This window comes from Cetorhinus maximus, chromosome 13, assembly GCF_964194155.1.
Source record: "Cetorhinus maximus chromosome 13, sCetMax3.hap1.1, whole genome shotgun sequence".
Classification (NCBI taxonomy): Eukaryota; Metazoa; Chordata; class Chondrichthyes; order Lamniformes; family Cetorhinidae; genus Cetorhinus; species Cetorhinus maximus.
In genome coordinates this window covers 121,893,386-121,920,871 of record NC_135891.1, presented here as the reverse complement: position 1 = coordinate 121,920,871, position 27,486 = coordinate 121,893,386, and the positions used below count along the sequence as shown (strand labels likewise).

At 45.2% G+C, this 27,486-nt stretch overlaps 1 protein-coding gene across 1 annotated transcript in view; it reads right to left on the bottom strand.

The window, feature by feature from the left end:
- Positions 1-27,486, bottom strand: part of LOC144689089 (microtubule-associated serine/threonine-protein kinase 3-like) — a 185,666-nt gene that overhangs the window by 100,890 nt on the left and 57,290 nt on the right. Inside the window, exons 8-12 of the mRNA XM_078556239.1 lie at positions 27,262-27,363; positions 24,326-24,458; positions 24,096-24,154; positions 15,134-15,216; positions 14,831-15,039 (exon numbers count right to left, since the gene is read on the bottom strand). Coding sequence (XP_078412365.1) covers positions 14,831-15,039; positions 15,134-15,216; positions 24,096-24,154; positions 24,326-24,458; positions 27,262-27,363 — 586 coding nt within the window. The remainder of the gene's footprint in view (positions 1-14,830; positions 15,040-15,133; positions 15,217-24,095; positions 24,155-24,325; positions 24,459-27,261; positions 27,364-27,486) is intronic.

Here is a 27,486-nt window from a genome sequence, read left to right as displayed (position 1 = left end):
TGAGGGTGTTGATTGACAGATGGGGAAATGATATCATTGCTATCATGGAGACATGGTTGAGGGACGGGTAGGACTGGCAGCTCAATATTCCGGGGTATAGAATCTTCAGGCTAGCTAGGGGCGGGGGGATGTAAAAGAGGTGGTGTCGCAATATTAATCAAGCAGTCAATTACTGTAATAAGGAGGGATGATATCTCAGAAGGTTCCTCAAATGAGGCCAAATGGGTATAACTTTAAAACAAAAGTGGGGCAATCACATTGCTGGGAGTGTACTATAGCCAATATATGTACCAAACAGTCAGGAAGAGATAGAAGGGCAGATATGTAGGCAAATCTCAGAGAAGTGTAAAAATAATAGGGTAATAATAGTAGGGGATTTCAACTTCCCCAATATTAACTGGGATAGACAAACTGTGAAAGGCTTAGGGGGGCATAATTCTTAAAATGTATCCAGTAGAGCTTTTTATGCCAGCACATAGAAGATTCTACAAGAGAGGGGGCTGGACCTACTTTTAGGGACCAAAGCCGGGCAAGTGGTAGAAATGTCAGTGGGAGCATTTTGGTGATAGTGACCATAACTCAGTAAGATTTAAGGTAGTTATGGAAAAGGGCAAAGATGGACTGGAAATAAAGTTTCTGAATTGGGGGAAGGCTGGCTTTAATATGATAAGACAGGATCTGGCCAAAGTGGACTGGAAGCAGCTACTTATAGGAAAATCTACATCAGAGTAGTGGGAGTTATTCAAAAAGGAAATAGTGACAGTGCAGGGCCAACATGTTCCCGTAAAGGTGAAGGGTGAGACCAAAAAGTCCCGAGAACCCTGGATGTCGAGGAATGTACAGGATTGGATAAGGAAGAAAGGGGAAGCTTATGGTAAATACCGAGAGCTCAAAACAGCGGAAGCCTTCGAGGAGTATAGAAAGTGCAGGGGTTACTTAAAAAAGAAACTAGAAGAGCGAAAAGGGGGCATGAAGAAACGCTGGCGGGTAAAATAAAGGAAAATCCAAAGGCATTTTACAAGTATATTAGGGGCAAGAGGGTAACCAGGGAAAGAGTAGGGCCCATTAGCAAGTAAAGTGGCAATCTGTGTGAGGAGCCGGAAGACATAGGTGAGGTTTTAAATGAGTACTTTGCATCTGTATTCACGATAGAGAAGTACAATGTAGGTATAGAAATCAGGGAGGGGGACTATGATACACTTGAACAAATTACCATTGAGAGGTGGGGAGTATTAGCGGCTTTAGCGGGCTCAAAAGTGGATAAATCCCCAAGCCCAGATGAGATGTATCCCAGGCTGCTGTGGGAGGCAAGGGAAGAGATTGCAGGGGCTCTGATATTAATTTTCAAATCCTCTCTGGCTACAGGAGAGGTGCCATAGGACTGGAGGACAGCTAATGTACCATTATTCAAGAAGGGTGATAGGGATAAACCAGGGGACTATAGGCCAGCGAGTCTAACATCAATGGTAGAGAAACTTTTGGGAATAAATTCTGAAGGACAGAATTAATCTCCACTTGGAGAGGCAAGGATTAATCAAGGATAGTCTTTGTCAGGGGGAGATCATGTCTAACAAATTTGATTGAATTTTTTGAGGAGGCGATTAGGTGTGTAGATGAGGGTAGTGCAGTTGATGTAGTCTACATGGACTTCAGTAAGGCTTTTAACAAGGCCTTGCATGGGAGACTGGTCAAGAAGGTAAGAACCCATAGGATCCAGGGCAATTTGGAAAATTGGATCCAAAATTGGCTTAGTGGCAGGAAGCAGAGGGTGATGTTTTTGTGATTGGAAGCCTATGTCCAGTGGCGTACTGCAGGGCTTGATCCTGTGTCCCTTGCTGTCTGTAGAGTACATTAATGATCTAGACATAAATGTAGGAGGTATGATCAGTAAGCTCACAGATGACACGAAAATTGGTGGTGTGGTGAATAGTGAGGAGGAGAGCCTTAGACTACAGGACGATATAGACGGGCTGGTCAGATGGGCAGAACAGTGGCAAATGGAATTTAATCCTAAAAAGTGTGAGGTGATGCATTTTGGGAGGACTAACAAGGCAAGGGAGTACACGATGAATGGTAGGACCCTAGGAAGTACAGAGGATCAGAGGGACCTTGGTATGCATGTCCATAGATCCTTGAAGGCAGCAGGATAGGTAGATAAGGTGTTTAAGAAGACATATGGGATACTTGCCTTTATTACTCGAGACATTGAATACAACAACAGGGAGGTTATGATGGAGCTGTGTAAAACGTTAGTTAGGCCACATTGAGTACTGTGTGCAGTTCTGGTCACCACACTATGGGAGGGATGTGATTGCACTAAAGAGGGTGCAGAGGAGATTCACCAGTATGTTGCCTGGGCTGGAGCGTTTCAGCTATGAAGCGAGACTAGGTAGACTGCGGTTGTTTTCCTTAGAGTAGGGAAGGCTGACGGGGGACCTGACTGAGGTATACAAAATTATGAAGGGCATAGACAGGATAGAAGGAAGAAATGTTTCCCCTTAGTGGAGGGGTCAATAACCAGGGGTATGGTTTTAAGGTAAGGGGCAGGAGGTTTAGAGGGTATTTGAGGAATTTTCTTTTCACCCAGAGGGTGGGGTGTATCTGGAACTCTCTGCCTGAAAGGGTGGTAGAGGCGGGAACCCTCACAACATTTAAAAAGTATTTAAATGAACACTTGAAATGCCATAGCATACAAGGTTATGGGCCAAGTGCTGGAAAATGGGATTAGAGGAGATAGGGGCTTGATGACTGGCATGGACACGATGGGCCGAAGGGCCCTTTCCGTGCTGTAGAACTCTATGACTCTATTTGTTAATTGAATTTAAATTCCACCAGCTGCCATAGTGGGATTTGAACCCATGTCCCCAGAGCTTTAGACAAGCCTCTGGATTACTAGCCCAGTGACACTCCCATTACATCACCATCTCCCCCTGACAAAGTCTATGAGCCCGGACAATATTCTAGCAATAGTACTGAAGACTTGTGCTCCATAACTTGGCGTGCTCCTAGCCAAGCTGTTCCAGTACAGCTACAACACTGGCATCTACCCGGCTATGTGGAAAATTGCCTATGTACATCTTGTACGCAAAAAGCAGGACAAATCCAACCCGGCCAATTACCACCCCATCTGTCTGCTCTTGATCATCAGTAAAGTGATGGAAGGAGTTGTGACAGTGCTATCAAGCAGTACTTACTTAGCAATAACCTACTCACTGATGCTCAGTTTGGGTTCTGCCAGGGCTGCTCAGCTCCTGGTCTCATTACAGCCTTGGTTCAAACATGGACAAAAGAGTTGAACTCCAGAGGTGAGGTGAGAGTGACTGCCCTTGACATCATGGCAGCATTTGACTGAGTGTGGCATCAAGGAGCCCTAGCAAAACTGGAATCAATGGGAATCAGGAGGAAAACTCTCCATTGGTTGGAGTCATATCTAACACAAAGGAAGATGGTTGTGAAGATCAATCATCTCAGTCCAGGGACATCACTACAGGAATTCCTCAGGGTAGCATCCTTGGCCCAACCATCTTCAGCTGCTTCATCAATGACCTTCCCTCCATCATAAGGTCAGAAGTGGGGATGTTTGCTGATTATTGCACAATGTTCGACACCATTCGCAACTCCTCAGATACTGAAGCAGTCCATGTCCAAATGCAGCAAGACCTGGACAATATCCAGGCTTGGGCTGACAAGTGGCAAGTAACATTCACGCCACACAAATGCCAGGCAATGACCATCTCTAACAAGAGAGAATCTAACCATCGCCCCTTGACATTCAATGGCGTTACCATCGCTGAATCCTCCACTATCAACATCCTGGGGGGGGTTACCATTGATCATAAATTGAATTGGACCAGCCATATAAATACTGCGGTTACAAGAACAGGTCTGAGGCTAGGAACCCTGCAGCGAATAACTCACCTCCTGACTTCCAAAGCCTGTCCACCATCTACAAGGCACAAGTCAGGAGTGTGATGGAATCCTCTCCAGTTGCAACTCCAACACTCAAGAAGCTTGACACTATCCAGGACAAAGCAGCCCGCTTGATTGACATCCCATCCACCACCTTGAACATCTACTCACTCCAGCACTGACGCACAGTGGCAGTAGTGTTTACCATCTACAAGATGCACTGCAGCAACTCAATACCTCCAAAACCTGTGACTCTACCACCTAAAACGACAAGGGCTGCAGATACATTGGAACACCACCATCTGCAAGTTTCCCCCCAAGCCACACATAATCCTGACTTGGAAATATATCACCGTTCCTTCACTGTCGCTAGGTCAAAATCCTGGAACTCCCTCACTAACAGCAGTGTGGGTGTACCTACACCACATGGACTGCAGCGGTTCAAGAAGGCAGCTCACCGCCACTTTCTCAAGGGCAATTAGGGGTGGGCAATAAAAATGCTGACCCAGCCAGCGATGCCCACAACCCATGAGAGAATTTTTTTTAAATCCATGCATAGGATCAACCCATTAGTCAGAAGAGGAAGGAATTTCTGTACAGGTTGTTCTGGTCTCCCACTGTAACTCAGCATTTTGCTGTTTACCCAGTTTCGTTGTATTTCCACTGATGTTACAATGGGAGATGGTAGGAACAATGAAAGTTTCATGTCAGTTGCCACAGCCACGTCTGTTAAATGCAGTGAATGGGAATTTCTCAATCTACTGCATTAACCTCAGTCCAAGCCTCAAAGAAATATAAATTTTCAGGCATTAACATAATTTCAAGGTTCTGCGGATCATCCACTGAAGACTGGCATTAACCTGACAACACCCCAAGTTACACCATTCCAACATTCTCCAGCCATCACACACAGCCATTCCCTGGCTACCTTACATTACCATTCCCATATTCCACTGAACCGGCATTTCTTGGATACATCGAACCAGTGTGTTACAGTCCAGAGACCAGTTGTGGACGATACTGGAGCCAATTTTTACTCAGACTTATATTTATTCACAATGAATGATCACAAGCATATATCTCTCAATTCAACCCCTCCTGGTTTCAGTGTCTCTTTTCATGTGCTCAAGTAAAATCTCAATGAATGTCCTCTTCCTGGTAACAATAAAACATAACTGATACTAAATTAACACGGTGTTCTGCAGTTAAACCACACCGGCATTCCTGGGCTACCCATATGCCCACCGACAATGCCCAGTAATCTCACATTCCCCAGCTACCTGGCAATGATGTTCCCCAATTACTTCAAATTGTATTTTCCAGTTACACTGCACCATTTTCCTGTCACTGTATTTAATGTGTTAAACTTGTGATTGCATTTAATGCATCAGGTTCACAGAATCTTTACATTGCAGAAGGAGGCCATTCAGCCCATCAAGTCTCTGAAAGAACATTCTACCTATTCCCACTCCCCTGCCTTATCCCTGTAATATTGCACATTTTCTCTTTTCAGGTAGCAATCCAAATCCTTTTTGAATACCTCGATCGAACCTGCCTCCACCAACATTTCAGGAAGTTTGTTCCAAACTCCAACCCACTCTGGGTGAAAAAAATTTTCCTCACATCACATTTACTTCTTTTGCCAATTATTTTGAATCTGTGCCCTCTAGTTCTTGATGCTCGCTTGAGTGGGAACAGTTTCTCACTATTTACCCTGTCCATACCCCTCAGGATCTTGAATACCTCTATCAAGTCTCCTCTCAGCTGCCTTTTCTCCAAGGAAAACAGTCCCAGCTTCTCCAATCTATCCTCAAAGCTACAGTTCTTTATCCCAGGAATCATTCTTATGAATCTCCTCTGTACTCTCTCCAATGCCTTCACATCCTTCCTCAAGTATGGTGCCCAGAACTGGATGCAGTACTCCAGGTGAGGACTAACTAGTGTCTTATACAAGTTCAACATGACCTCCTCACAGAGATAAAAACAAAAAACTACTGCGGATGCTGGAAATCCAAAATAAAAATTGAATTACCTGGAAAAACTCAGCAGGTCTGGCAGCATCCATGGAGAAGAAGAGAAAAGAGTTCTGTTGAAGGGTCGTGTGGACCCGAAACGTCGACTCTTTTCTTCTCCACCGATGCTGCCAGACCTGCTGAGTTTTTCCAGGTAATTCGATTTTTGTTTTATGACCTCCTCACTCTTGTACTCAATGCCCCTATTAGAAAAGCCTAAGATACGATATTCTTTATTAACTGCTCTCTCAACATGCCCTGCCATCTTCAATGACCTATGCACATATCTGCCGAGGTCCCTCTGTTCCTGCACCTCTTTTAGAGGTTCTCCTTTTATTTTATACTGTCTCACCATATTCTTCCAAAGTGGATCACCTCACACTTCTTTGCATTGAACCTCAATTGCCTCAATCAGCCCAATCCACCAACACATCCACGTCCTTTTGATGTTCAGGACTATCTTTTTTTTTAATTCATTCATGGGATGTGGGCTTTGCTGGCTGGGCCAGCATTTATTGCCCAACCCTATTTGCCCTTGAGAAGGTGGCGGTGAGCTGCCTTCTTAAACCGCTGCAGTCCATTACATCCTCGTCACAGTTGACAACATTTCTAATCTTCGTATCATTTGCAAATTTTGAAATCATGCCCTGCACACCACAGTCTAGGTCATTAATACATATCAGGAAGAACAAAGGTCCCAACACAGACCCCTGGGGAACCCCACTACAAACCTTCCTCCAATCTGAAATACAACCATTTATTACTACTCTTTGTTTCCTGTCACTCAGCTAACTTCTTATCCAAGTGCCTACTTTCCCTTTTATTCCATGGCCTAGAATTTTGCCCACAAGTCTGTTGTGTGGGACTGTATCAAATGCCTTTGGAAAATCTATAGACACCACATTAACAGCGTTTCCCTTCTCAACCTTCTCTGTTATCTCCTCAAAAAACTCCAGCAAGTTAGTTAAGCATGATTTTCCCTTAATGAATCCATGTTGGCTTTCCCTAATTATCTTGCACTTGTCTAAGTGATTATTGATTTTATCCCGTACTATAATTTCCAGAAGTTTCCCTACCACTGAAATCAAACTGACTGGTCTGTAGCTGCCGGCTTAATCCTTGCACCCGTTTTTGAACAAGGGTGTAACATTCACAATTCTCCAGACCTCTGGCACCTCCCCTGTGTCTAAGGAAGACTGGAAGATTATCACTAGCGCCTCTGCAATTTCCATTCTCACTTCCCTCAGTACCCTTGAATGCATCTCATCCGGTCCTGGTATCTTATCTATTTTAAGCAGAGATAGCCTTTCTCAGACCTCCTCGTCTCAATTGTAAATTATTTTAGTGTACCAGTTACCTACTCTCGCTTCTCGGCCTGGGAAGCATCTTCTTCATTTGTAAAGACAGATGCAAAGTACTCGTTCAACACCTACGCTTTCTCCAGCCTCCACATGCAAGTCCCCTTTTTTAATCCTAATTGTCCCTACTCTTTCTTTTATCACCCTTTTATTATTTACATGCTTATAGAAGACCTTGGGATTCCCATTTATGTTCACTGCCAGTCTCTTTTCATGCTCTCTCCTTGCTTTTCTGATTAATTTTTTTCACTTCCCCTCTGGTCCTTCTATATTCCGCTTGATTCTTCATTGTATTTTTTACCTGACATCTGTTGTACATGCACTTCTTCCTTTTCATCTTCACCTCTATCATCCAGGGTGCTCTGGATTTATTTGTCCTACCTTTCCCCTTCAAGGGAATATGCCTTGACATTGCTTGCAATATTAACTCTTTGAAGGTAGCCCATTGTTTAGCCGCTGTCCTTTCTGCCAACATTGATTCCAACTCACTTGATTCAGATGCATTCTCACCCTATCGAAGTTGGCTTCCCCCCAATTAATTCTCCCTGCTCTGGATTGCTCCTTGTCCTTTTCCATGACCAACCTAAACCTTATGATACAATGGTCACTGTCGCCTAGAGGGTCTCCCACTGACATCTGATCCACTTGGGCAAACTCATTCCCCAGAACCAGGTCCAAAAGTACATGTTCTCTCATTGGACCGGAAGCATACTGCTGCAGAAAATTATCTTGAACACATTCCAGGAACTCTCGCCCCTCTTGTTCCTTTGCACTATTTCTATCTCAGTCTATATTTGGATAACTGAAGTCCCCCATTCTGATTGCTCTGTAATTCTTAAACCTCTCTGTAATTTCTTTGCAAATTTGTTTTTCCACCCTTCCACTAATTGGTGGTCGAGATCCTACACTGATCAATGTTATTGCACCTTTTTCATTCCTTACCTCTAGCCAGAGAGATTCTGTCCTTGACTCCTCTGGAACATCCTCTCTCTCCAGTACTGTAATGCCATCTTTAATCAATACTGGCACTCCGAACCCCCTCCCACCCCCCCACTCCAGTTTTCTTCCTTTCCTGTCTCTCCTAAACACACTGTACCCAGGAATATTTAATGCCCAGTCCTGCCCTTCTTTGAGCCAGGTCTCTGTTATAGCAATAATATCATAATTACATTTGTCAACCTGTGCTTGCAGTTCACCAGTCTTATTTACCGTACATTCACAGACATGCACATTAACTTTGATTTAGACTTTTTTACTTTCCCCCTTATTCTGATCCCATCTGATGACTTACTATTGCCTACTCTAATTCTATCAAATTCTCCAAATATTCGAACTACCTTGATACTACTCTCTGATACATCCTCCTTATCATCAGTTGATACTTCTCTGCTTCCCACTGCCGGTTTTTCTCCTCTCCACTCTGAATTTCCCCTCAGGTTCCCATCCCCCAGCCCTCCCCAATAGCACCAGCAAACCTCCCCACGAGGACATTAGTCCCAGTCCTGTTAAGGTGTAACACATCCTTCTTCTACAGGTCCCACCTGCTCCAGAACCGATCCCAATGCCTCAAACCTAAAGCCCTGCCTCCTTCTCCATTTCTCCAGCCATGTGTTGAACTGTTCAATCTTTCTATTCTTATGCTCACTAGCACCAGGAGTAATCTGGAGATTACTGTTCTTGAGGTCCTGCTTTTTAATTCTCTTCCTAACTCCCTAAAATCTGCTTTCAGGACCTCACCCCTTTTCCTACCCATGTCATTGGTCCCAATGTGGACCACGACTGCTGGCTGCTCATCCTCTCCCAAAAGAATGTCCTGCAGCCACTCTGTGACATCCCTGACCCTGGCACCAGGGAGGCAACATACCATCCTGGTGTCATGTCTATGGCCACTGAAATGCCTGTCTGTTCCCCCAACTATGGAATCCCCTACTACTATAGTGCTTCCACTATTCCTTCTCCCCTCCTGTGCAGCTGAGCCATCTGTGGTGCCATGGACTTGGCTCTTGCTACACTCCTCCGAGGAACCCTATTGCTCACTAGTATCCAAAATGGAAAAGCGGTTAGAGAGCAAAATAGCCTCAGGGGATTCCTGCACTACCTGCCTGTTTCTCTTAGATACTCTGGCAGTCACCCATTCTCTCTTTGCCTGTGTACTTCTTAGCTGCGGTGTGGCCACCTCTTTAAATGTGCTATGCACGTAATCCTCAGCCTTGCGGACGCACCACAGTGATTCCAGCTGCCGCATCAGCTCCGCAACTCGGAGCTCAAGTTTCTGCAGCTGGTAACGTTTGCTACAGGCGGAGTCATTGAGGGCACTTTGTGCCTCCACAACTTCCCACATCCCACAGGATGCACATTCCACATGGCTGAGCTGCCATAAAACCTTATATAGAGCGTTTACTACAGTATTTATTTACTAATTTATTTTAAATATTTTCTTAATTAATTTAGAATAATTCCTATGTATTCTACAATTTACTGTACTTATTAAATGCCAGTGCCACCCACAAATACAAATAAAAGTTATCGGTTTCTTAACTACATAGGTATGTGTTTTAGGACTCGTGCTGTTTTCACACTCCCGACTGTCTCTCCTTGCATGCTGTTTTCAATCTCCTGACTGCCTCTCCTCTCATGCTGTTTTCAGATTCCCCACTGTCTCTCCATGTTTCATGTATTGTATACATTCAGTGCAACTGAGTTCATTAAATACATTAACACTAGGTTCCAGGTCAGTAGATTAATCCAGTGTCATGCGATGGCTGTCACTATAAGATCAGTTCAAATGAGTAGGGGTCACACGATTTGTTCAACCAATGTGTGGCTAGCGGAGGGGAATAAATTCTAGGGAGGGGTTCCCTAGGACAAAATGGCTGTACGAGGGGCTGGCCGGATACAAGCAGTCACGGAAGCTCTTGCATAAATGAAGTTCATTTTGTTTGACTAAGAAGCCTCCCAGAGCATGTTTCTACATTTGGTGATGAGGAAAAACTATCCTGGCACTGTGTCCTGCCTGCATCTGAAAGTATTGTGTTTAATAGATGACTGTGAATAGAAATTATATCACTCACCGAGATGCTGCTTTTCAGCGAGATAGACCCATTCGACTCCTCTGCAGAGGAATGGGGTCATTTGGAACTGAAACCTTCAGTCATAATGCAATGTTTTAAGTTTAATTTGTGAGCGAGAGCTCCAGTGGAGTCGATCACAATGTATGTTGTGAAACTCGAACAATTATTAGAGCAATTTTGGAATGACCCTAAGTGATATGCTGCGGGATCGATTAGTCTGTGGCGTGTGTAATGATACCATACAACGTTGGTTGTTAGCGGAAGTTAATATTGATTTCAAATGCAGAATGGAGATTGCGCTCACTATGGAAAGCGCTGAGGCAGATGCATTGGAACTGCAGGGCGCGCAAAGTGGTGCCATGCACCAGTTAGGGTGGGAATCAACAACCAGCCGTAGCACCAAATCGGTTGAAGCCACTTGAAAAAGGGAAGCAGTTCCAGTGAGCTATAGAACTAAAAGATACAACAGAGGCAGTCTGGCAGTGATTCCTAAGGTCCAATGTTATCAACGTGGGAGTAATCACATTCCTGAATCTTGTCGATTTAAGGAGCTGAGTACCATTAATTATGGATTAAAAGGACACCTGAGGAGACAATGCAGGGCTAGGTCCAGGCAGTCGAATAGCCAATCCAACAAGATGTTACAAGTACACAGTGTGGAAGACCCTGGTACCAGTAAGTCCGATATTTACTCTCTTTCCAATGTCAAGGATGTTAAGCCAGACCCAATCACTGTAACACTCCGTATAAATGGGAAGCCTCTAAATATGGAACTATATACGGGTGCATCAGTCACTGTAATGGGCGAGCACACATTCCAGTGTTTGTGAGGGGGTGCCCAGCTTTAAATTTGGAGAGTGCTTCAGCCAAGCTGAAAACATACACTGGAGAAGAAGTAAAGGTGTGGGGTACCACCATTGTACCTGTAAGCTATGGACAGCAGTCTGCCCTGCTACCTATCGTAGCAGTAATGGGTAAAGGACTGAGCCTTCTGGGCCGTGACTGGCTCAAGAAAATAAAGTTAAATTGGGCTGACATTTTCCAGATGAGGACAGGGGGATTGTCAGAATTGTTAAGAAAATATGACAGCATCTTCCGGGATGAGTTAGGCAACATTAAGGGCTTACAAACCAAAATCTACGTGAATTCGGAAGCCACCCCTCAAATTTTCAGAGCAAGACCCGTACCATATGCCCTGCGTCAGAAAATGGAGGCTGAACTAAAGGGGTTAGAAGAACTAGATATTATCCAGCCGGTTCAGTTTTCGGAATGGGCTGCACCCATCGTCCCTGTTTTGAAGCCCGACAAGACTATTTGCATTTGCGGTGATTATAAACAAACAATTAATCAGGCCGCAAAGCTGAACAAATCTTTCATAAATCGAAGATCTTTATGCAAAACTGGCCAGGAACCAGTCATATACCAAGCTGGACATGAGTCACGCTTATCAACAGCTTGAGTTGGATGACGGTTCCCGAGAATATGTCACATTAAACACCCACTAAGGGCTTTTTCAGTACACATGCCTGCCTTTTGGTGTCTCGTTGGCATGTGCAAAATTCCAACACAAAACGGAGAGCCGACTGCAGGGGTTGCCCCGGGTTGTGGTATACCTCGATGATATACTCATCACTGGGGCCACGGAGGCTGAACATCTGGCAAATTTAGAAGAGGTGTTAAAAAGATTTCAGGAGGTTGGAGTTCGTCTCAAGAAAGAAAAGTGCATTTTTCAAGCCAAGGAGGTGACTTACCTGGGGCACAGGATCGATGCTTAAGGGCTACACCCTGTCGAGGAGAAAGTCAGGGACATAAAAGAAGTGCCTTCCCCCACAAACGTGTCTGAAGTTAAATCGTTTCTAGGAATAGTCAATTATCATGGACGGTTTTTGCCAAATCTATCCACTGTGCTGGCCCCCTTACAAACCCTGCTAAAGAAGCATCACCGCTGGTTTTGAGAAATTCCTCAGGAAATGGCTTTCAACAAGGTGAAGCAATTGCCACAGTCTTCAAGCCTACTTGTACACTTTGACCCTTCGAAGGAACCAATACTGTCGTGTGATGCCGCTCCATATGGCGCTGGGGCAGTGCTGTCCCATGAAATGGCTGACAGTTCGGCAAGGCTGATCTGATAGTGTTCTTAATACATATCCTTAGCTGAAAGATGCTATTCACAAATCAAAAAAGAGGGTCTATAAATAGTTTTCGGTGTCAAAAAGTTCCATCAATATCTACATGGGAGGCACTTCACTATTGTTTCCATGAGCTGCTGTTGGGACTTTTTAAGGAGAACAAGACTATTCCACCAGTAGCCTCTACGAGGATTGAGGCGGGCATTGACCCTGGCCGCACATGAATACACCTTCAAACATTGACTGGGGATACATATTGCGAATGCGGTTGCCTGAGTCACATGCTCTTGAGAGAGAGAATTATGTGTACACCTATTCCTCAAGAAATTGTCTTGTCCTTAAACTTTTTGGATACGCTACCAGTCTGTGCGAAACAAATCAAAACCTGGACCAGTCGGGATCCACTGTTATCCAGAGCACAAGATAAAATCCTTACGGGATGGGGAAGTGAGGCAGTTTCAGAGGACATGAAACCCTACTCCATCTGTAAACATGAACTTAGTTGACATGCTGGCATTGTGCCATGGGGAGGGCGAGTGGTCATTCCTGTGCCAGGCAGGGAGATACTCCTGAAGGAACTACACAGTGGCCACCCTGGTATCTCGAAAATGAAAATGTTAGCCAGGAGCTATGTATGGCAGCCCGGAATTGACATTGATATTGAGAACATGGTAAAACACTGCCAATAGTGACAGCTGCAGCAAGACCTGCCAGCCACAGCCTCCACTACACCCTTGGGAATGGCCTGGGTGGTCATGGGTCCACATCATGTCGATTATGTCAGACCATTTATGGGTACAACGTTTCTCCTCATAGTTGATGCACACTCTAAGTGGATAGAAATTTTTGAGCTGAAAACACCAACATCGATGGCGGCCATCGAAAAGCTGCGGCTGTTTCGCAACTCAAGGTTTGCCTGAAGTAATCGTGTCCGATAATGGGGCAGTGCTCACGAGTGCAGAGTTTCAAAACTTCACCACTCTCAATAGTATAAAACACAAAAAGGCGGCACCCTACCACCCAGCATTGAACGGCTTAGCTGAGAGAGCCGTCCAAACTTTAAAATCTGGCATGAAAAATCCATTAGGTGGATCTTCAGCAATAAGAGTCTCACGTTTTCTGCGGAGTTACCGTACTACCCCACATGCAACGACAGGTGTTCCTCCTGCTGAACTGTCAGTGAAACATCTTCTCAGGACGAGGTTAAGTCTTGTGCTTCCAAATTTGCAGGGGAGGGTAGAGACAAGTTTTCAACTAATGAAAACGTGTATGTGAAAATCTTCAGTAGCGGACCTAGGTGGATTCCTGGGAGGGTAGTTTCTGAGGTCGGACCTCTTTCGTACCAAGAAAGAGTAGAGGGATGGATCGTTCAGAAACACTTTGACCATTTGAGGGGTAGAGAGGCACTCTCGCAGTCCGTGATACCACCGAGCGTTGGTGAACCTGTGTCCACCGAAGATTCTGGCCAACCTGTAATAAACGTTAAGGACCTCCCTGTGCAGGTTAATGCTAATTGACTGTCCGTACCAAATGTGGCTGTGAGTCCAGGACGGCTGGAGCGGAGGACCACCAGGGAGCAGGAGGTGACCCGCCCCTGTGCCTGCAAAAGAAGAAGCTCCAAGCAGGGGGGAGAAGAGCCCACAGGCCCACTCAAAATGGACAGGACTAAGCAGGAGCTCGTGGTCCTCCAGGAGTTACTCACTAGTACAATTTCAGAAAATTTCGATCCATTACAAGCCTCACAACCTATTGAACTACACCACTCGATGCAAATTTGAAAACCACCCCAAATCCCTTAGTTTATAACTATGGGTGTATTGTATGTATTGTGTAATTAAAGTCTGGGTTAACATCATATGTAATTATTTCTAGAATTCATAAAATTCTTGGTTCAATTGAATAAAGCAATTGTTAACTGAAAGGAGTTAAGTGGGGAGGGATGTGATGACTGTCACTTTGCGATCAGTTCAACTGAGTAGGTGTCATGTGATTTGTTCAACCAATGTGTGGCTAGCGGAGGGAAATAAATTCTAGGGAGGGGTTCCCTCGGACAAAATGGCTGTACGAGGGGCTGGCCGGATACAAGCAGTCACGGAAGCTCTCGTGTAAGTAAAGTTTGTTTTATTTGACTAAGAAGCCTCCCAGAGCGTGTTTCTACCCGTCATATAACCCATGTGAATCCAATGACTGATTAGATTAAATGACTGTGACAAAACAAATCTTTAACGATGTTACGTTTGCCCTGCTGTCACAGGCACAAGGTATGGTCACCGACGCAAGACCACAATGTGGGAAATAACTGATTCCCAAGTGGCCCGAGCCTTTTGCTGCTTATCATTCTCAAGCCCTACCTTCCACATACTCCATCACCATGCACAGGTGGCGCCTGGTCTCGAAGGAGCAATACATGCTGACAACAAACGGGTTCTCAGCGAAAGTCAGGATGTCCCGCTCGACAAACACCTGCTGGATTTGATTTCTCAGGATCAGGTTGTGTTTATTGACCTTCTTCATGGCAAATCGCTGCCTTGTTTCTGTGTGTCGGACGAGATAAACCGCTCTAGGGATATAAACAGCTGGTTAAACACTCACTCACTCCAACTCTCTGCAATTTTTCAAGAGAAAGGATTTGACAGGCATGAGTGTTGACCTACCCATAAGCTCCATTACTGATCAGCTTAATCATCTCAAAATCATTCTCACTCGGTTTTCTACGTGACGGAATTGATGCTCGGTTCTGATAAAGGAACATTTTTTGAATTAAAATTAATTATTCTCTTCATTCCAAAGATTCAGCAAGAAATGTGAAATTGGAGCCATGAGAGACTTCAAAAAGCAACAACGCCAACCCCATCGACTATCTGTCTTCAATTTACTGCCCCTCGCCCTGTTCTGTCATTCCCCCCCACTCGCCCTGTTCTGTCACCCCCCCCTCGCCCTGTTCTGTCATTCCCCCCCCCTCGCCATGTTCTGTCACCCCCCCCTCGCCATGTTCTGTCACCCCCCCTCGCCATGTTCTGTCACCCCCCCTCGCCCTGTTCTGTTGAAAAGAAAGTGTGTGGAATGCTTTCCTTTATTAGACCAGGTATTGAATACAAAAGCAGGGATGTAATGCAGGAAGTGTATAAAACACTGGTTAGGCCACAGCTGGAATTTTGTGTTCAGTTCTGGTCACCACATTACAGGAAGGACATAATTATTCTGGAGTGAGTACAGAGGAGATTTACAAGAATGTTTTCAGGGCTTGAAAATTGCAGCAGTGAGGAGAGATTGGATAGGCTGGGGTTGTTTTCCTTAGAACAGAGGAGGCTGAGGGGTGACCTAATTAAGGTGCACAAAATTATGAGGGGCCTGGATAGGGTGGACAGGAAAGACTTGTTTCCCCCAGCTGAGTGGTCAATTACCAGGGGAAATAGATTAAAGGTGATAGGTAGAAGGATTAGAGGGGACATGAGGAAAAACCTTTTCACCCAGAGGGTGGTGGGCATCTGGTGTCTGGATCTGCACCTGAAGAACTGAAACTGCAAGACTACAATAGACCAGGCGCTGGAAAGTGGGTTCAAAATTGAGTGGCTAGTTTCTTTTATCACTTTTTATGGTCAACGCAGACACGATGGGGTGAATGGCCTCTTTCTGCACTGTAACTTTTCTATGGTTCTATAGTGGAACATTCCCTCAATATTGACCCTCTGACAGTGCAGCACTCCCACAACACTGACCCTTCGGCAGTGTGACACTCCCTCAATATTGACCCTCTGACAGTGCAGCACTCCCTCAATACTGACCCTCCGACAGTGCAGCATTCCTTCAGTACTGACCCTCCGACAGTGCAGCTCTCCCTCAGTACTGACCCTCTGACAGTGCAGCACTCCCTCAATACTGACCCTCCAACAGTGCAGCGCTCCCTCAGTACTGACCTTCCTACAGTGCAGCTCTCCCTCAGTACTGACCCTCTGACGGTGCAGCACTCCCACAGTACTGACCCTTCGACAGTGTGACACTCCCTCAATATTGACCCTCTGACAGTGCAGCACTCCCTCAATACTGACCCTCCGACAGTGCAGCGTTCCCTCAGTACTGACCTTCCTACAGTGTGACACTCCCTCAATACAGACCCTCTGACAGTGTGGCGCTCCCTCAGTACTGACCCTCCAACAGTGCAGCACTCCCTCAGTACTGACCCTCCGACAGTGCTGCACTCCCTCAGTACTGACCCTCCGACAGTGCAGTACTCCTTCAGTACTGACCCTCCGACAGTGCAGTACTCCTTCAGTACTGACCCTCCGACAGTGCGGTGCTCCCTCAGTACTGACCCTCCGACAGTGCAGCACTCCTTCAGTACTGACCCTCCGACAGTACGGCACTCCCTCAGTACTGACCCATCAGTAAGAGGGACACAGTGAGTGAGGGGAGACATCGGCCTGGGTGAGTCTAAAACCAAGTAAGTATATTTGGCAATTTGGTTCAAAGTGGGAATTCAGTGCATAGGGGAAAGAGGTGCTTTAAGTAAGGTTTACTGCGAGAAGTTTACTGTGTGCTGAGTGGGGAGTTCGGTGAAGGGCGGGAGATGCTTTTTTCCTTCTGCTCCTCTTCCGCCTCCAGTATTTGATTTCCACTTTGGTGCAGCAGAAGCAGCAGGTAAACAAGTAACTGGTATTATTAGTTTTATCAGTATTGCAAGTACTGTATTGTTTTATCAGTACTGGCAGTGCCAAAACCTGTTGGGAGGTGTAGGCTTTATTAATTATAATTAATCAATTAGCAATTATGAATTAATTAACAAATATTGGAGATGGCAAGGCAGGTGATGTGCTACGATTGCAGGATGTGGGGGTTTCTGGATTCTGCTGTGATCCAGGGCAAACACATCTGCAGTAAGTGTTTGCGGCTGCAGGAACTTCGGCTCCGAGTTATTGGCTGGAAACCGAGCTGCTGACACTGCGGCACATCAGAGAGCGGGAAGTTACCTGGACACTTTATTCCAGGAGGCGGGCACACCCTTTAGGATAGACTTTTCTGATTTTGGTTAGTGGTCAGGGACAGGAAGGTGTGACTGCAAGTGAGGCAGGTAAGCAGACCCAGAGGGCAGGAGCGCAGGAGCCTCGGGCCTTGCAATTGTCCAACAGGTTTGAGGTTTTTTCAGCTTGTTTGGATGAGAATGGGGGCTGCAGGTTGGATGAGCTACCTGACCATGGCACTATGGTACAGGAAGCTATTCAAGCGGGATAGTTACAAGGAATGTATTGGTAGTAGGCCACAGTATAGTTAGAGGGATTGACACCGTTCTCTGCAGTAAAGAGCATGAGTCCAGGCGACTGTCTTGCCTGCCCAGTACTAGGGTTCAGGACATCATGGGAAAATGTGAGAATCTATTATTAAAGACGTAATAGTAGGGCATTTGGATAAACGCAAGGTCATCAGGCAGAGTCAACATGGTTTTGTGAAAGGGAAATCATGTTTAACCAACTTATTGGAGTTGTTTGAGGAAGTAACATGTGCTGTAGATAAAGGGGAACCAGTGGATGTACTGTACTTAGATTTCCAGAAGGCATTTGATAAAGTGCCACATCCGAGGTTATTGTGGAAAGTAAAAGCTCATGGTATAGGAGGTAACATGTTGGCATGGATAGAAGATTGTCTAGCTAACAGGAAACAGAGTGGGCAAAAATAAGTCTTTTTCAGGTTGGCAAGAAGTAATGAGTGATGTGTCACAGGGATCAGTGCTGGGACCTCAACTGTTTACAATTTATATAAATGACTTGGATGAAGGGATTGAAGGGATGGTTGTCAAATTTGCTGAAAACACAAAGATAGGTAGGAAAGTAAGTTGTGAAGAGTACACAAGGAGGCTACAAAAAGATATAGATAGGTTAAGCAAGTGGGCAAAGATCTGGCCGATGGAGTATAATGTGGGAAAATGTGAAATTGCCCATTTTGGCAGGAAGAATAAAAGAGAGGCATATTATCTAAATGGTGAGAGATTGCAGAGCTCTGAGGTGCAGAGGGATCTGGGTATCTTAACGCATGAATCGTAAAAGGTTCGTATGCGAGTACAGCAGGTAATTAGGAAAGCTAATAGAATGTTATCATTTATTGTGAGAAGAATTGAACACAAAAGTAGAGAGGTTATGCTTCAGTTGTACAGGGGACTAGTGAGACCACATTTGGAATACTATATACAGTATTGGTCACCTTATTTAAGGAAGGATGTAAAAGCGTTAGAAGCAGTTCAGAGAAGGTTTACCAGACTAATAGCTGGAATGGGCTGGTTGTCTTATGAGGAAAGGTTGGGCAGGCCAAGCTTGTATCTGCTGAAGTTTAGAAGAGTAAGAGGTGACTTGATTGAAACATATTAGATGTTGAGGGATCTTGACAGGGTGGATGTGGAGAAGATGTTTCCTCTTGTGGAAGAATCTAGAATTAGGGATCACTTTTTAAAAATAAGGGGTCGCCCATTTAAAACAGAGGTGAGGTGAAATTTTTTCACTCAGAGGGTGGTGAGTCTTTGGAACCCCCTTCCTGAAAAGGTGGTGGAAGCAGAGTCTTTGAATATTTTTAAGGCAGAGGTGAATAGATTCTTGGTAAACAAGGGGGTGATAGGTTATCGCCGGTAGATGGGATGCAGACTTCAAGCTATCAGATCAGCCTTGATCTTATTAAATGTCGGAGAAGATTCGAGGAGCTGAATGGCCTTCTCCTGCTCCTTGTTCATATGTATGTTCGTACTTGCTCAGGGTTGGACAGGAACTTGCAGTGGAGGGGTGGACCCAGTCATTGCGGTTCATGTTGGTACCAACAGCACAGGCAGGACAAAGGAGGAGGTTCTGCATCGTCAGTGTGAGGAGCTTCGCACCAAATTAAGAAGCAGAACCTCAAAGGTCCTAATCTCCAGATTATTACCTGAGCCACGTGCAAATTGACATAGGACAAATCAGATTTGGGAGATGAATGCATTGTTCAAAGCCTGGTGTGGGAGAAATGGGTTTCCGGTTTGTGGGGCACTGGCACCAATACTGGGGAAAGTGGGATCTGTACCGTTGGGACAGTCAACACCTGAACCACGCTGGGACCAGTGTTCTTGTGAGCTGTATAACTAGGGAAGTAGAGAGGCTTTTAAACTATATAGGGGGGGCAAGGGATCAAATTTGGGAAGATGTAGTAAATCAAACAAGGCAAAAGAGAAAGGTATTATTATGGGAAATGAAAAACAAACCACGACAGGAGGGAACAGGGAGTACAAATCTAACAGTAAATCAACAGATGAGATTAGAGGTTATAAAAAGAATAAAAGGATAAAACTAAAGGCTCTGTATCTGAATGCACAAAGCATTCGAAACAAAACAGATTAACTGAGAGCACATATAGAAGTAAATGAGTACAATTTGATAGCCATTATGGAGACATGGCTGCAGGAGGACATGGATTGATACCTGAATATTGAAGGGTACAGGACATTTAGGAAGGACAGGAAGCGAGGAAAAGGTGGAGGGATGGCTCTGTTAGTTAACGATGGTATTAGCACATTAGAGGGGGATGACCTAAGTTCAGGAAACCAGGATGTGGAAACAGTTTGGGTAGAGATGAGAAATGGTAAAGGCAAGAAGTCACTTGCTGGAGTTGTGTACAGGCCCCCTAACAGGAACCACATGGTAGGATGGAGCATAAAGGAAGAAATAATGGGAGCTTGTCAGAAAGACACGATGATAATCATGGGAGATTTTAATCCACATATAGACTGGAAAATTCAGATGGGCAAAGGTAGCCTAGTTGAGGAGTTCATAAAACGTTTCTGGGATAGTTTCTTAGAACAGCATATTCTGGAACCAACCAGAGAGCAGGCTGTACTAGACCTGGTATTGTACAATGAGATGGGATTAATTAATGCTCTCATAATGAAGGTGTCCCCAGGTAGCAGCGATCATAACATGATTGGATTTTATATTCAGTTTGAGGGAGAGAGGAGTGGGTCCAAGACTATGCTTTTAAACTTAAATAAAGGCAATTATGAGAGAATGAAAGCAGAGCTGGCTAAAGTGAATTGGCAAATTAGGTTAAGGAATAGGTCAATAGAGATGCACTGGCAAACATGTCAGGGGACATTTCAGAATACACAGAATAGATACACTCCAAAGAGTAAGAAAAGGTCCAAGGGATGGACACACAATCCGTGGGTTAACTAGAAAGGTTAAAGATAGTATCAAACTTAAAGGAAAGGTATATAATTGTGCAAAGAGAGGTGGAAGGCCAGAAGATTGGACAGAATGTAGGGAACAGCAAAGGATGACTAAAAGATTAATAAAGAGGGAAAAATTAGAGTACGAGAGAAAGCTAGCCAGAAATATAAAAACAGATAGTAAGTGTTTCTATAAATATTTTAAAAAGAAATGAATTAACAAAGTGAGCCTTGGTCCAATAGAAAGTGAGTCTGGAGAATTCAAAATGGAAAATAAGGAAATGGCAGATGAATTGAACAGGTATTTTGCATCAGTCTTCACTACGGAGGATACAGGTAACATCCCTGAAACAGCTATAAATTAGGAAACGGAAGGGAGGGAGAAAGTCAGGAAAATTACAATCACCAGAGATGAGGTACTGAGTAATTTGTTGGAGCTGCGGGCTGACAAGTGCCTGGGTCCTGATGGACTTCATCCTAGGGTCTTAAAAGAACTGTCTAGTGAGATAGCTGATGCATTGGTTTTAATTTTCCAAAACTCCCTAGATTCGGGAAGATAGCAAATGTAACTCCATTATTCAAAAAGGGAGGGAGACAGAAAGTGGGAAACTACAGACCAATTAGCTTAACATCTGTCATGGGAAAATTTTGGAAGCTATTATTAGAGAAGTTATAACAGGGCACTTCGATAAGTTCAAGGTAATCAGGCAGAGTCGACATGGTTTTGTGAAAGGGAAGTCATGTTTAACCAACTTATTGGAGTTCTTTGAGAAGGTAACATATTATGCTGTGGATGAAGGGGAGCTGGTGGATGTACTGTACTTAGATTTCCAGAAGGAATTTGATAAAGTGCCACATCAGAGGTTATTACCGAAAATAAAAGCTCATGGTATAGAGGGTAACATATTGACATGGATAGAAGATTGGCTAGCTAACAGAGAGTAGACATAAATGGGTCTTTTTCAGGTTGGCAGGATGTGATGAGTGGTGTGCCAAAGGGATCAGTGTGAGTGCTGGGGCCTCAACTGTTTACAATTCATATAAATAACTTGAATGAAGGGCTGGATGGGATGGTTGCTAAATTTGCAGATGACACAAAGATAGGTAAGGAAAGTAAGTTGCAAGGAGGACATAAGAAGGCTGCAAGAAGATATAGACAGGTTAAGTGAATGGGCAAAGATCTGGTAAATGGAATATAATGTGGGAAAATGTGAAATTGTCCATTTTGGCAGGAAGAATAAAACAAAAGCATATTATCTAAATGGTGAGAGATTGCAGAGCTCTGAGATGCAGAGGGATCTGGGTGTCTCAGTGCATGAATCACAAAGGCTAATATGGAGGTACAGCAAGTAATTAGGAAAGCTAATAGAATGTTATCATTTATTGCGAGGGGAATTGAATACAAAAGTAGTGAGGTTATGCTTCAGTTATACCGAGCACTAGTGAGACTGCATCTGGAATACTATATACAGTATTGGTCACCTTATTTAAGGAAGGATGTAAATGTGTTGGAAGCAGTTCAGAGAGGGTTTGCTAGACTAATACCAGGAATGGGCGGGTTGTCTTATGAGGAAAGGTTGGACAGACTAGGCTTGTACCTGCTGGAGTTCAGAAGAATAAGAGGCTACTTGATTGAAACATATAAGATCCTGAGGGGTCTTGACAGGCTGAATGTGGAGAGGATGTTTCCTCTTGTGGGAGAATCTAGAAATAGGGATCACTGTCTAAAAATAAGGGATTGCTTATTTAAAACAGGGATGAGGTGGAGTTTTTTTCTCTCTGAGGGTTGTGAGCTTTGGAACTCTCTTCCTGAAAAGGTGGTGGAAGCAGCGTCTTGGAATATTTTGAAGGCAGAGGTGGGTAGATTCTTGGTAAGCAAGGGGGTGGTAGGTAATAGGGGGCAGGCAGGATGCAGATTTGAGGTTACTATCAGATCAGCCACGATCTTATTGAATGGCAGAGGAGGCTCGAGAGTGGTCTACTCCTGCTCCTTGCTCGTATGTAACTACAGACCCTCTCGACAGTGCAACGTTCTCTCAGTACTGACCCTCTGACAGTGCAGCACATCCTCTATACTGACCTTCTGACAGTGCAGCATTCCCTCTGTACTGACCCTCCGACAGTGCAGCATTCCCTCTGAAATGACCCTTCGACAGTGCGGCACTCCCCCAGTACCGACCCTGTGACACAGCAGCACTCCCTCTGAACTGACCTTTCAACAGTGCGGCACTCCCTCAGTGCTGACCCTGCGACACAGCAGCACTCCCTCAGTGCTGACCCTGTGACACAGCAGCACTCCCTCAGTGCTGACCCTGCGACACAGCAGCACTCCCTCAGTACTGACCCTGCGACACAGCAGCACTCCCTCAGTGCTGACCCTGTGACAGTGCGGCACTCCCTCAGTGCTGACGCTGCAACACAGCAGCACTCCCTCAGTGCTGACCCTGCGACACAGCAGCACTCCCTCTGAACTGACCTTTCAACAGTGCGGCACTCCCCCAGTACTGACCCTGCGACACAGCAGCACTCCCCCAGTACTGACCCTGCGACACAGCAGCACTCCCCCAGTGCTGACCCTGCGACACAGCAGCACTCCCTCTGAACTGACCTTTCAACAGTGCGGCACTCCCTCAGTGCTGACCCTGCGACACAGCAGCACTCCCTCAGTGCTGACGCTGCGACACAGCAGCACTCCCTCAGTGCTGACCCTGCGACACAGCAGCACTCCCTCTGAACTGACCTTTCAACAGTGCGGCACTCCCCCAGTACTGACCCTGCGACACAGCAGCACTCCCTCAGTGCTGACCCTGCGACACAGCAGCACTCCCTCAGTGCTGACCCTGTGACAGTGCAGCACTCCCTCAGTGCTGACCCTGCGACAGTGCAGCACTCCCTCAGTGCTGACCCTGCGACACAGCAGCACTCCCTCAGTGCTGACCCTGTGACACAGCAGCACTCCCTCAGTGCTGACCCTGTGACAGTGCAGCACTCCCTCAGTGCTGACCCTGTGACAGTGCAGCACTCCCTCAGTGCTGACCCTGCGACACAGCAGCACTCCCTCAGTGCTGACCCTGCGACACAGCAGCACTCCCTCAGTGCTGACCCTGTGACACAGCAGCACTCCCTCAGTGCTGACCCTGCGACACAGCAGCACTCCCTCAGTGCTGACCCTGCGACACAGCAGCACTCCCTCAGTGCTGACCCTGCGACACAGCAGCACTCCCTCAGTGCTGACCCTGCAACAGTGCAGGACTCCGCTGGGCTACTGGCCTAGACCATAGGCTCAAATCGCTGATGTGACTTTTGGACACACAACCTTCTGACTCCCATCTATTTGTCCTTGCCATGTAGTATTGCCCCACTTTACCACATCCATACTGTCGCTTCCCAGCATCAAAAAATTATTATATCTGACGAGAAAAAGGATAATTACGCTTACTCACATCTTGAAAATCAGACGACTGCGGTGAGATTGAGTTTAAACCGTCCAACTGAACAATTTCTGGATAAACAAAGTTGCAAATAAAAGTAAATTCAGTAGACAAGAAATGTGAAATCCAAAATACTTGAATAATACTCAGTGAAGGTCAGTGTGGGCAAAGAGTACAAAGGAATGAATCATACGTTGTAGGAAGTGATCAGTAATAAATATCAGAGAGAAGCAGAATCTTACCATGGAGTGGGTCCTTGGTCAGGCCTAGCTGGCTAATGATGTATCGTGGGATATCTGTCTTTATTCCCTGCCCAATTTTTGCATGTCCTTCTGCTGCTTCCAGTAAATGATAAAACTCCTCGGGGTCAAACTCCTGTCACAAAATACAGAAAAATGATTAGTCCATAAGACAATTAAGCACCTTAGGTAGAATAAAGATCCCTCACTGTGTAACTGTACAGTGTCACTGTTTATTCAGGGTAAGGATCACTCACTGTGTAACTGTACAGACTCACTGTGTATTCAGGGTAAGGATCACGCACTGTGTAACTGTACAGACTCACTGTGTATTCAGGGTAAGGATCACTCACTGTGTAACTGTACAGAGTCACTGTTTAGTCAGGGTAAGGATCACTCACTGTGTAACTGTACAGAGTCACTGTTTACTCAGGGTAAGGATCACTCACTGTGTAACTGTACAGAGTCACTGTTTACTCAGGGTAAGGATCACTCGCTGTGTAACTGTACAGAGTCACTGTTTACTCAGGGTAAGGATCACTCACTGTGTAACTGTACAGAGTGACTGTTTATTCAGAGTAAGGATCACTCACTGAGTAACTGTACAGAGTCACTGTTTATTCAGAGTAAGGGTCACTCACTGAGTAACTGTACAGAGTCACTGTTTATTCAGAGTAAGGGTCACTCACTGAGTAACTGTACAGAGTCACTGTTTATTCATAGTGAGGATCACTCACTGTGTAACAGCACAGAGTCATTGTTTATTCAGGGTAAGAGTCACTCACTGTGGAACTGTACAGGGTCACTATTTATTCAGGGTAAGGATCACTCACTGTGTAACTGTACAGAGTCACTGTTTATTCATGGTAAGGATCACTCACTGTGGAACTGTGCAGAGTCACTGTTTATTCAGGGTGAGGATCACTCACTGAGTAACTGCACAGAGTCACTGTTTAGTCAGGGTAAGGATCACTCACTGAGTAACTGCACAGAGTCACTGTTTAGTCAGGGTAAGGATCACTCACTGAGTAACTGTACAGAGTCACTGTTTATTCAGGGTAAGGATCACTCACTGAGTAACTGTACAGAGTCACTGTTTAGTCAGGGTAAGGATCACTCACAGTGTAACTGTACAGAGTGATTGTTTATTCAGAGTAAGGATCACTCACTGTGCAACGGTAAAGAGTCACTGTTTACTCATGGTAAGGATCATTCATTGTGTAACTGTACAGAGTCACTGCTCAGCAGGGTAAGGATCAGTCTGTGTAACTGTAGAGAGCCAATGTTTATTAAGGTAAGGGTCACTCACTGTGTACCTGTACAGACTCACTGTGTATTCAGGGTAAGGGTCACCCACTGAGTAACTGTACAGAGTCACTGCTCAGCAGGGTAAGGATCAGTCTGTGTAACTGTAGAGAGTCAATGTTTATTAAGGTAAGGGTCACTCACTGTGTACCTGTACAGACTCACTGTGTATTCAGGGTAAGGGTCACCCACTGAGTAACTGTACAGAGTCACTGCTCAGCAGGGTAAGGATCAGTCTGTGTAACTGTACAGAGTCACTGTTTATTCAGGGTAAGGGTCACTCACTGTGTAACTGTACAGAGTCACTGTTTATTCAGGGTAAGGGTCACTCACTGAGTAACTGTACAGAGTCATTGCTTATTCAGGGTAAGGGTCACTCACTGTGTAACTGTACAGAGTCACTGTTTATTAAGGTAAGGGTCACTCGCTGTGTAACTGTACAGAGTCACTGTTTATTCAGGGTAAGGGTCACTCACTGTGTAACTGTACAGAGTCACTGTTTATTCAGGGTAAGGGTCACTCACTGTGTAACTGTACAGAGTCACTGTTTATTAAGGTAAGGGTCACTCGCTGTGTAACTGTACAGAATCACTGTTTATTCAGGGTAAGGGTCACTCACTGTGTAACTGTACAGAGTCACTGTTTATTCAGGGTAAGGGTCACTCACTGTGTAACTGTACAGAGTCACTGTTTATTCAGGGTAAGGATCAGTCTGTGTAACTGTACAGAGTCACTGTTTATTAAGGTAAGGGTCACTCACTGTGTAACTGTACAGACTCACTGTTTATTCAGAGTAAGGATCACTCACTGTGTAACTGTACAGAGTCACTGCTCAGCAGGGTAAGGATCAGTCTGTGTAACTGTAGAGAGTCAATGTTTATTCAGGGTAAGGGTCACTCACTGTGTAACTGTAGAGAGTCACTGTTTATTCAGGGTAAGGGTCACTCGCTGTGTAACTGTAGAGAGTCACTGTTTATTCAGGGTAAGGGTCACTCGCTGTGTAACTGTAGAGAGTCACTGTTTATTCAGGGTAAGGGTCACTCACTGTGTAACTGTACAGAGTCACTGTTTATTCAGGGTAAGGGTCACTCACTGTGTAACTGTACAGACTCACTGTGTATTCAGGGTAAGGGTCACTCACTGTGTAACTGTACAGAGTCACTGTTTATTCAGGGTAAGGGTCACTCACTGTGTAACTGTACAGAGTCACTGTTTATTCAGAGTAAGGGTCACTCACTGTGTAACTGTACAGAGTCACTGTTTATTCAGGGTAAGGGTCACTCGCTGTGTAACTGTACAGAGTCACTGTTTATTCAGGGTAAGGGTCACTCGCTGTGTAACTGTACAGAGTCACTGTGTATTCAGGGTAAGGGTCACTCGCTGTGTAACTGTAGAGAGTCACTGTGTATTCAGGGTAAGGGTCACTCGCTGTGTAACTGTACAGACTCACTGTGTATTCAGGGTAAGGGTCACTCACTGTGTAACTGTACAGAGTCACTGTGTATTCAGGGTAAGGATCACTCGCTGTGTAACTGTACAGACTCACTGTGTATTCAGGGTAAGGGTCACTCACTGTGTAACTGTAAATGCCCAATTTTGTATTCAGGGGAACATGAGGAGGATTCAAAACTCACCAAACATTCCAGGAGTCGAGCCGGTTGAGCGATCACCATCAGCAACTTCCTGACCAACTGAGTAATAAACATCACCTCATCACTGGCTGCACGCTCATAGGCCTGAGAGAAAGATCCAGAAATTTCGAGAATGTCAGAGAGGCTCAGTCAAGACCTTCAAACCTGGCACAATAACATGGACAACAGCCAGAGGAGGAGTAGGAGCAGGTGCAGTTATGGAAGTGG